Here is an 11,058-nt window from a genome sequence, read left to right as displayed (position 1 = left end):
ATATTTTATTAATGTATGAGTCACTATGATTAATTATTATGACAAGTGTATGAACGATATTATAGTCTATGAGCATGACATTGTGAACGAGTTTGACGAATATGTGATATCGAGAAAAATCCCGTTTGAACCTTATGAATAATTTAGGATACAATGTGACATGTCACTAGGAACTATGTGATTATGAGCTCATGAGATTATGTGTATATATGAATCCGGATGCTAGTCTTGTATGTTCTACCGGTGGCTGGGTAGCTTGGCATGTGTTGCGGGTACCTGTCAGCTTGTGGGAGTAGCCCGAGTAGTTACGTCCTGACTGTCAGCTTGTGTGAGCAAGCCCATGATTAGCTCGAGAACGAGTAATGTGTGATTGTGATATGAGGTAGCATGTGGCTACGTTTGAAGCACTATGTGCAAGTTTTCCATGTATCCGATGGTATTCCGATTGTTCAACGGGTAAACCTGTTAATTATTCGACAAGTAAGTCATTGATGAGGAAATGTGACAATGTGTTACGAGTTGGTACAGGTATGTACGAAAAACTTATATGAATGAGCTCGGTATGTGATGAACTTTTGGTAAGATTGAGATTGTGTAAGTTAAGCCTATGAATTTATAATAACACATAAGTGAACTATGTTATGTCATTGGTATTTATATGTATATGATTATGTTGCCATTTGTTTGCATGTGAACTTACTAAGCTTTATGCTTACTCCCCTTTCTTTTTCATTTTCTTATAGTATCGCCAAGCTAACTCGAGGATCGAAGGACATCGGAGGCTCGATCACACTATCAACTGGATATTTGGGTATAGTTAGTCTCAACATTTTGAGTATGACATGTATAGGGACTTGGTCTTTTAGCTATGTGTCATATTGATTAGCCAAAAGTGTTGACTCATGAAAGTATTATGATTATTTTGTATATGGCCATGAGAGGTGGCTCATATTGATTATTTGTGTTGTAACCCTATTTATTGGTGCATGCATGCAAATGTGCTTAGGCTTTAATGTGGTTATGGTTAATGAGTGTGATGGATGGCATGTATGCTTGGTGTATGAAATATGAATTAATGTGTAGGACAATAAAAGTGGTGCAAGTGGGTAACTTGAAAATAAGTTAGTAGAGATGATAGATAAATATGAAATTGGTATGGAATGCCATATGAAAGCATGATAGCTTGAATAGATGATATGTGAACATTACCAAGTCATGATTTAAACATGAATGTGGATGCTTGAGCATTTAAATGTGCCATGTTGCATGCCATGAAGTGAGAGTAAGTATGTGAGTGATTAAGGGTGGAAAATGGCTTGGAAAATAGCCTAGAAATTGTCCACATGGTTAGACACATGGGCATGTGTCTAGGCCGTGTGTGACACACGGTTTGCCCCATGGGTGTGTGATCCGGCTGTGTGTCACTTGCACCCTAATTAATGCAAACAGAATGCCCAGTAGTAAACACACGGGCAGAGACACGGCCGTGTGTCTCAGTTGTGTGGAGGACACGGCCTTAGGACTTGGGCGTGTGCCCAGGCCATGTGAAGTTTGTACTTAATTTCGAGAATTTAATTCGCAACACGGCTTAAGCACACGGGCGTGTGACGTGGCCGTGTGACCTTATTTTATTGATGATGTCATAGTCAAAGAGTTATACGGGTTGAGGGCACAGGCGTGTCCCAAGTCACACGGGCGTGTCCCAAGTCACATGAGCGTGTGTGACTACACGGCCTACCCACATGGGCGTGTGACTCTCCAAAGTATAAAAATTTTTCTAAGTGTAGTAGAAGTTTCGAAAGTTTTCGGTTTAGTCTCAAACCACTCCCAACGTATGTTTTGGGCCTCGTAGGCTTTTTTAAGGGACAATTTGCATGTGATTGAAAAGTTTTAAATTTGGTTGAAATTTTATGGCTTGGCATCGTATGTTAGTTTACGTTTAATTTTGGTAATGCCTCAAACCCTGTCTCGGCGTCGGATATGGGTAAGGGGTGTTACATATTGCCCTCAAATCTACAACAATTGAAAAGAGTGATTCTAGTAATGATGTAACACCCTATACCTGGCCTAATCCTCGAGCCCAGATACCAGGATGCCACACCATCGTCTCACATCACACACAATACAAATGAGCTTCTTCTTAAAGAAATCACTATAGTAACAATTTCAAGCATAGAGAATAAGTCTGAGCAATAATCAACATATCACAATTCAAATATGTAAATCCTAGGAACAAATAAGCTTTGAAAGCATCCAACATATCATGGAAAATACCAACAAAAAGTCTACCACATTGCTTTTATTTCCCAAATCATAAACAAATAATAAATCACCTATGAAGTATTACTAGAGTCTCGCTTGGATCAATCCCTTGGAACCAAACAACTCACACCGAAATGCTGCTAATCTGTAATGGATTAAAAGGAGTGGGTGAGCTTAACAAGCTCAGTGAATGCCTAGAACATCTACCACGCTAACAATTCATCAAGCATCAACGATACAACCGTATAGTACAACTTCAACAGTTCCAACTCTAGAGTTATGTTATATACACTTAGGCATTATTTATTAGTTCATTTACATGGCAATCACATTCACTTTTAAGCATATATCACATTACACAAATAATCACATAACATTTAAGCATATATCACCAATAAACATATTTATAGATAATCTGACACTTGAGCTATGAAATGTAAAAGTGGGCTTTATCACCACTCATCTGATACACGAATCTCCAACATACCAAATGACTTATAGAGTCGAACATATCACAAAAAGTAAAGTATATAGCTAACACTCTCCATCACACCAAACATGTCCCCTTGAATGGAGCTTAGCTCACATTTCCTTATCTCTCCAACATGTCCAAGAGGCTCAATGCCCAAATCACATAACACATATAGGTGAGTACTCACAATCCTATGACATGCCAATTATATCCAATGGTCTCAAGGTTCACAAGGCCAAAATATCTGTTATTAAACACATATTTTACTTATCATTTCTGCACTTTTTCATTACACAATCATACTATATTCATGCAATGATCGCTGTCATATGACACGTATATCATGCGCATAATAAACTCTTTCATAATAAACATCATAAGCTTATATCACATGTCATAATATCACAATTTAATCCACAAATTCACAACACATTCACATATTAAATCAAGAGTATGAGAAAGCTTACGCTTGGAATTTAGAGTAGGGGTTTAGGCTACTACTAAATTCCAAATTAACGCATTGAATCATGTCCAGAAGTAACTATTCTAAACACTCACCAATATGCTTTCGCCGAAATACCAAAACTCAAACTAGCCTTTCCTTAGCTCGCAGAAGGTCCTAATAAATCCGAAGCTTCAACACAATAATTCACACAATAATAAAATCAACAATCAGCTAAGGACTCACATCAAGCTATCAAAAACACAAGCTTAAGCTAAATTCTCACGTAACTGAAACCTTTGATGTAACAAACTTGAAATTAAAATATTTTAGTAAATTCTTAATATTTTTGTCCAAAGCGAATTCCATTCATCTAATTATTCACCTACAACTGATTCTCTACCTTTAAACTACACAAAACTACTCAATTTATGGTATCGAAATTTTTGACATGTTTATGACAATTTTTACGAAATTCACTAAAACCTAAGAAATTTTTAACGAAACTTCAAAGTAAGTTTAGAAACCTTCTTATAATGTCAATACTAATTGTAAAACACTTTGAAACCACATTTTTACCCAAAATCTTGAAATTGACTATTAATGACCCAATTTTTTACTTTTATTTAAAACATGCAATTATTGGCTAGAAACTTAGTTTTAAAGACTAGATAACATTAAAAACTAATAGAAAGTCGAACAATTACCTTTGATGATGAAAAATCGAGCATTTGATCAAAAATTTGTGAAACCCAAAAAAACCAAAAGCTAAACAATGGAAAAATCTATGGTATTTTTGCTATTTTTCTTGAAATACTATGGAAGTCTTTGGCTTAAGTGATGATAAGAATCAAAAGGATGAAGGTTTAGCAAATAAAATTGAGGGAGAGAACTTGGGAGAACAAGGGACAAAAAATAGAGTAATTGAGAGAAACTAACATGAAAAACTGTAGGTGGGGGTGATATTAGGTTGACTTTAAAATTTTGGTAAAACTGCTTCGTAACACACAAAATTTTGACCCTTTTACATATCAGTCCTTATTTCAAAATTGAAAGCCTTTTCAGTATCTTTTTCAAAATGCGATTGAATTTTCAAATGCAATAGACAAACATTTTGAATACCATGCCAACGAAATTTCTGACCTTACTAGAGCTAAAATCCCTAAAATACCCCTATAACTCTTAGGCCTAATTTCGAGGTGTTACAATTATCACCCTCTAAAAAGAATTTCATCCTTGAAATTTACTTAAGCTAAATAAATCAGGATATTGTTGTCTCATCACATCTTCAGCTTCCCAAGTAGCCTCATTTTTCTTGTGGTTGCGCCACAAAACCTTAACCAATTGAACCCTCTTATTTCGTAAAACCTTCTCTTTCCGAGCTAGAATCTCAATCGGTTCTTCCTCATAAGTTAGGTCGGTTCGAACCTTAATCTCTTCTATTGGCACAATATGCGACAAATTTGAACGATACTTTTGCAACATTGACACATGAAAAACATATTGAATTTGCTCAAGTTCTGGCAGCAACTTGAGTTGATAAGCTACCGAACCAATCCTCTCAACAACTTCATAAGGGCTAACATACCTTGGACTCAATTTACCCTTCTTTCCAGACCTAAAAACCTTCATCCAAGGTGAAACTTTCAAGAACACCTTATCGTCAACTTGAAACTCTATATCTCGACATTATAAATCTGCATAAGGTTTCTGCCTATCAGACGTTGCTTTTAACCTCTCACAAATAAACTTTACCTTCTCTTTAGTCTTACAAACTAAATCCGGGCCAACAACATGCTTATCATCTAATTGTATCCAACTGAAAGAAGTTCTACACTTCCTTCCATATAACGCTCCAAACTGTGCCATACAATTGCTCGCTTGAAAACTATTGTTGTAAGCAAACTCTGCCAAGGGAAAATATCGCTCCCAAATACCATTGAATTCAATCACATAACTTTGCAACATATCCTCCAAAACTTGAATTATTCTCTTTAACTGGCCATTAGTTTGAGGATGATAAGCCGTACTGAAACTAAGCTTCGACCCCAAAGCCTCTTGCAAACTCTTTCAAAATCTTGAGGTAAAACGCAGATCCTTACATGAAATAATCGAAACTAGAACCTTATGAAGACATACACTTTCAACAATGTACAACATTGCCAACTTCTGCAAAGAATAATTGGTACGCACAGCCAAGAAATGTGCACTATTCGAGAATTGATCAATTATAACCCACACTGCATCCTTCTTCGACGGAGTTAAAGGCAAACCCGAAATGAAATCCATAGTAATCCTTTCCTACTTTCCTTCAAGAATCGCAACTGGTTGCAATGAACCTGAAGAAATTGATGCTTTGCCTTAACCTTTTGACAAACCAAACATCAAAACTCAAAATCTGTAACATCACGCTTCAAACCAGGCCACCAATAAATCTCTCGAAGATCATGATACATTTTACCACTATCTGGATTCATAGTGTAAGGGTACTAAATGCCTTAGTAAGAATCACTTGCCTCAAATCTACGTCACTCGGTACACATAGTCTATCTTGAAAATTCAAAATACCATCACTGCGAACATCAAAATTTCCCTTAATACCTTGGTCAACTTGTCGAATCCTATTTAACAAATCCCCATCTAATAGTTGCTTCTCTTTAATATACTATGAAAAAGTCGGCCTCACTTGAAGTTCAGATAACAAACCTCTACCACTAGCTAAGCTCAAGCTAGCAAACATAGCTCTTAACTCCGTCATTGACTTTCTACTTTAATCGTCAATAGCAATATTTGCATTGTCAGGATGATACTCTATAATGCAATCATAATCCTTCAAAAGCTCAATCCAATGCTTTTGCCTTAAATTCACCTCTGTTTGGGTGAGGAGATACTTAAGGCTCTTATGATCCATATAAATGACACACTTCACTCCATAAAATTAATGACGCTAAATGTTAAGCGCGAATACCCCAACAACTAATTCCAAATCATGAGTAGGATAATTATGCTCATGTGTCTTCAACTATCTCAAAGCATAAGCCACAAATTTTCCCTCTTGCTGAACACACAACCAAGTCCCGAATACGAAGCATCACTATAAACCACAAAATCTTTTCCAAGCTCTGGTTGAATCAACATTAGTGCCTTAATCAAAATTACCTTAAGCTGTTCAAAACTTTATTAGATCGTTAAGGGTGAAGTAATAAGAGAAAACCCTTCAATGAATCTAGAATAATAGCCAGCCAAACCCAAGAAATTTTAAACTTTAGTAACACTTCTAATCAATTTCCACTTTAAGATCGCCTCAATCTTTTTTGGATCCACTTGAATCCCTTTTGATGACATAACATGGCATAAAAACGCCACTTCTTTGAGCCAAAATTCACATTTACTCAACTTTTTAAGTAACTGCTTATCTCGTAGAATCTGCAAAACAACTCTTAGATGCGTGTCGTGATCCTTCTCAAAAAGAGAATACACCAAAATATTATCGATGAAAACAACCGCAAATTGATCTAAGTACGAATGGAATACTCGATTCATCAAATCCATGAATGTGGGAGTGGCATTAGTTAAACCGAATGGCATGGCCAAAAACTCAAAATGCCTGTACCTAGTCCTAAAAGCAGTTTTCAATACATCAGACTCCTTCACCTTCAATTGATAATTCCCAGATCTAAGATCAATCTTTGAAAACACAGTTGCACCTCAGAATTGATCAAGCAAGTCATCAGTTCAAGGTAAAGGATACTTGTTTTTGATAGTCAACTTGTTGAACTACCTATATTCAATACACATCCTCGTCGAACCATAATTTTTCTTCATAAACAAAACTGGTGCACCCTATGAAGATACACTCGGTCGAATGAACCTTCTATCAAGCAACTCTTGCAACTGAACTTTCAACTCATTGAGCTCTTGTGGTGCCATGTAATAGAGCACAATAAACATCGGTGTAGAACCAGGATAAAGCTTAATACCAAAATCAACTTTACGTTTTGGTGGAAAACCTAACAAATCTTCAGGAAACATGTCAGGAAAATCCTTAATAGTGCAAATATCCTGAACTCTCAACTCTTTACTAAGTGAGTTCATCACATAGGCTAAGTAAGCCTTACAACCTTTTCCCATAATCTCCTCAGCCTTTAGAGCTGAAACCACATTAGGCATAAATCTTGGTCTTTCTCCAACAACAACAATCTCTAATCCAAATCTATTCTTCAAAGTAATTCTCTTTATCTCAAAATCTACCTTAGCCTTATGCTCAGCCAGTTAGTCCATACCAATAATCACATCAAATCCATAGAACGATAGTTCAATAAGATCAACAGAGAAAACATGCCATTGAATCATAATGGGACATTTATGATAAACTTTATTCACTACCATACAATTGCCAAAAGAACTAATAACAATCATACCCAAATCAATAGTCTCTACTGGAATCCCTAACTTACAAGCTAATTCACTCAAGATATACAAATATGTAGAACTAGAATCAACCAAAGAAAACAATAGAGTTGACTGCAAAGTGAAAGTAGCTGCTATAACATTAGTCGTGTCCTTATCCTTCAATTCCCTAATAGCATTAACCTGAGTTGGACCTTTAGATTCAACCTGTGAAGCAACAGCATGAGCAACAGTCCGCTGCCCAACCAGTCTCCCATGACCTCTACCACGACCGACCTCTAGCAGACACAAAAGCAGGTGTTGAACTTTGAGTTTGTCAAACCTCAACTCTATTCGGGCAATCCCTCAAAAAATATTCTTTTAAACCACACTTAAAATAACCACCTGTCAACTTATGGCACTCACCAAAATGCCTACATTAACAATGTGCACAAAGCAGCCATCCAGAACCACCCGTGAACCACCAGTACTAACCAAAACACTACTCTATTGCCTAGACTAACTTGGTTGAGACCCATGTCTCGTACCCCTACTAGAACTGTGATTGTCATTCCCTCTCTTAGGCGGTCGACCAGATGCACCATCAAATTTCCTCTTACTAGATTTAGTAACCACATATTGAGGTGACTCAATTAATGTCTCCTCAACTGCTTTAGCTCTCTTAACTAACTCATCAAACATCTCCACATTCTGAGCTACCAAATAAACTTGAGTCTCATGATTAAGCCTAAATTGAAACCTCTTACAAGGGTCCTTCTTAAAAAGAAACATCTCAAGAGCATACTAAGTTGCATGAATTCTGCCTCATAGTCAGCCACTAACATATCACCTTGAACAATATCCAGAAATTCCCACTTATGAGCCTCCTGTAAACTTGAAATGATATAGGGTTTTTCTATATTTTTTACCACCTTTTTACTTAATTATTATGTTTATCTCAAGTGATTATTATTGAAATAAGTGAATTTTACTTAATTAGTAATTTTAGACATGAATTTGGAAAGTATGTGACATTATGCTTAATTATATGATTATGTGCAATTATGCTTAATTATATGATTTTCATGCATATTTTATATTAATTCATGTTAATTTATTAATGCATGTATTTTTCACTATGTAGGTAGGCTATTAAATAAAAGATGTTAATGCACAAATTATCCATGTGGATGGCAAGACAATGCAAATTTAGGCATATGGTTGGCTACTTGACCCAATAAAGAAGGTGATAAAAGATGGACATGTCTACTAAGTTATTGGACTGAAAAAACCGTTCAACAAGCTGCCCAAAATGTGTTTTGGTATATTTAATGGAAGGTCTTTGCAGTTGGAAAATAATCACAATTCAGCCTAACAACTTCCCTGTTGAGACCGTCCACTCTATCACTATTTTTAGCTTGAAAGTTGAACTCAAATTGAAAAGACATAGTCATCCCTTTTCCTTGAAACATGGCCAGTCACATCAGAAAGGGAAGGAAGGAAATTTAAACCTATTTTTAGTAAACTGAAACCTTTACCTTCACCTTTAAGTACCTTGCCATTTCTTACTTTTCCATCATTCCTCATCACTCAACATTCCTCTATCACTCTCAATAATTTTCTCTGAATTCCTTTTTACTTTTTCCCTTGCATAGCTGTCGATCCCCTCTCCAATCTTTAGCCTCAAATTTTTTTTCAAAAACACTCTTTAGCCGGCTGCCTTCTAACTTAGCAAAAGAAGCTTCAATCAGAACGAAGGAGCGCATCAGTCAGAATAAATCCGAAAGGCTGCTGAACTGAGTGGAGTTTACTCTTTCCTCTTGTCATTTATTTTAAACATGTTTGCTTTGTGTTTTATGCTTCGGACATCAACTATGAAGTTTTAATTCCTATATTCTAAGATGATTATATTAATTTAATGAGATTTATTTAATTCATGTTAACATGTTTTGTGCCTTAGTTGATTATGTTTTTACTTAATATCATGATGCATTTCATTCATACGTGATTGGGTGCATTAAGATTAGCTGAGTGATCCTAACCAAATGACGGCTAGTAGACGCATAATTGAAAAATGCAATGCTTAATTTAGGTCATTAAAATCGACTAAGTTAAGGTTCATAATATCTTTAGTTAGCTCTATTTCTTGCATGATTTTTAGATTTATGTAACTAAACTATTGTAAACGTAAATGTTTTTGTGACCTTGCATAAATGCTAAGAAACCCTTAGTCTAATATGAACAGTAACATGCATATTTAACTAAGTAAAAGATCCAAGAGGACTTAATTTGGTTTCCAAACCTATAAGAGATCGAATTTCCATAGAAGTAATTTTGAACATGTTAGCATGATGAATGTACGTTGATTTGATTAATATAATTTTCCTAGCCCATTTTATGTTGATTGTTTTAGTTGCTAAAGCCATTCATTCATACATTTAGGTAAATTGCATCTAGATTAGAATTGCATAGGGATCAATCTTTGCATCTAATTAATTTTACTTAGTTTAATCACCACCATTCAAATTATTGAATGTTTATATCAAATTGTGAAGTTATAATTTTACAAATATTTGGTTAAGCTTATACAGTCCCTGTAAAGACGATAGCTCATTTTACTTACTTATTACTTGAACAACTATATATACTTGCGTAAACACGTTACAATTTGTTACACCTCCATGTACTACTCGCCTATAAACTTCCTCTAAAAGACCTCAAGATAATATCCCTAGGTCAAACAATCAACAGTAGTACCTCTCTTAACTATATTCCACCAACGATAAGCCTCATCGTCAAGTAGGGACACAACACAACCCAACTTCTCCTCATCAGAATAGGACATCTGCTGGAGGATCCATTCAACTCCTTTCAACCAGTACTTTGCTATGGTCGGTCAGTACCTTTTACCTTAGAAAACTCTTTACTACCCAACGCCTGAAGATGTTCAAGCGGTAACCCTTGATTAACAAGCGCAGGATTGGTAGGTGCAGAAGCAAGGTTAGCACCAAGAATCCACTGAAATGCTCCAACATAGCTTCTATCAGAGGGCCTACACCCTCATCAAGTATGTTCGCTATACATAGTGGCACAGGAGGTGCAGAGGATGTACCATCCTCTTGAGCACTAGCTCTCACATTAACATGTCTAGATGGCATATCTAATAATCTAACACATAAACAAACAAGAAAAGGTGTGAGTGGCAGGGGAAATGATCCAAGTCACAATCCTGCAAGCAAACTTTAGGATTAAAGGAAATGTGTTCCCATTTCTACCCCACATGCAATTTAATCAGATATATTTTAAACAAATTCACACATTTTCAGACAATTCAAACAAGTAGAGAAATTCAGACACATGGATTTCTAGATCCATAGGTTATGAAACCCCAATTTAAATGACAATCACCTAGGTCAGAGTGTTAGTGAACCTAGGCTCTAATACAAACAAATGTAACACCTTATACCCTACTCAATTGCCGAGTCTGAATATT

The 11,058-nt window shown here is 35.9% G+C and overlaps 1 protein-coding gene across 1 annotated transcript; it reads right to left on the bottom strand.

The window, feature by feature from the left end:
• Positions 1–7,019: 7,019 nt before the first annotated feature.
• LOC128293802 (uncharacterized) lies at positions 7,020–10,723 on the bottom strand. The gene is made up of 6 exons (XM_053029334.1): positions 10,496–10,723; positions 10,323–10,410; positions 8,101–8,281; positions 7,971–7,999; positions 7,460–7,864; positions 7,020–7,378 (listed from the first exon to the last, which is right to left on the bottom strand). The coding sequence occupies exons 1-6, from the start codon at positions 10,721–10,723 to the stop codon at positions 7,020–7,022; spliced, it is 1,290 nt and encodes a 429-aa protein (XP_052885294.1).
• Positions 10,724–11,058: the final 335 nt, after the last annotated feature.

This window comes from Gossypium arboreum, chromosome 6 (assembly GCF_025698485.1).
Source record: "Gossypium arboreum isolate Shixiya-1 chromosome 6, ASM2569848v2, whole genome shotgun sequence".
Lineage (NCBI taxonomy): Eukaryota > Viridiplantae > Streptophyta > Magnoliopsida > Malvales > Malvaceae > Gossypium > Gossypium arboreum.
This window is presented reverse-complemented; position numbering and strand designations above follow the sequence as displayed.

Coding starts and splice junctions, on each gene's coding strand:
- LOC128293802 (XM_053029334.1), bottom strand. CDS start 10,723: ATGCCATCTAGACATGTTAATGTGAGAGCTAGTGCTCAAGAGGATGGT. Junction 8,000..8,100: donor AGTAGGGGTACGAGACATGG/GTCTCAACCAAG, acceptor TTGTTAATGTAG/GCATTTTGGTGAGTGCCATA. Junction 7,379..7,459: donor TGGATTTGATGTGATTATTG/GTATGGACTAAC, acceptor GATTTGGATTAG/AGATTGTTGTTGTTGGAGAA.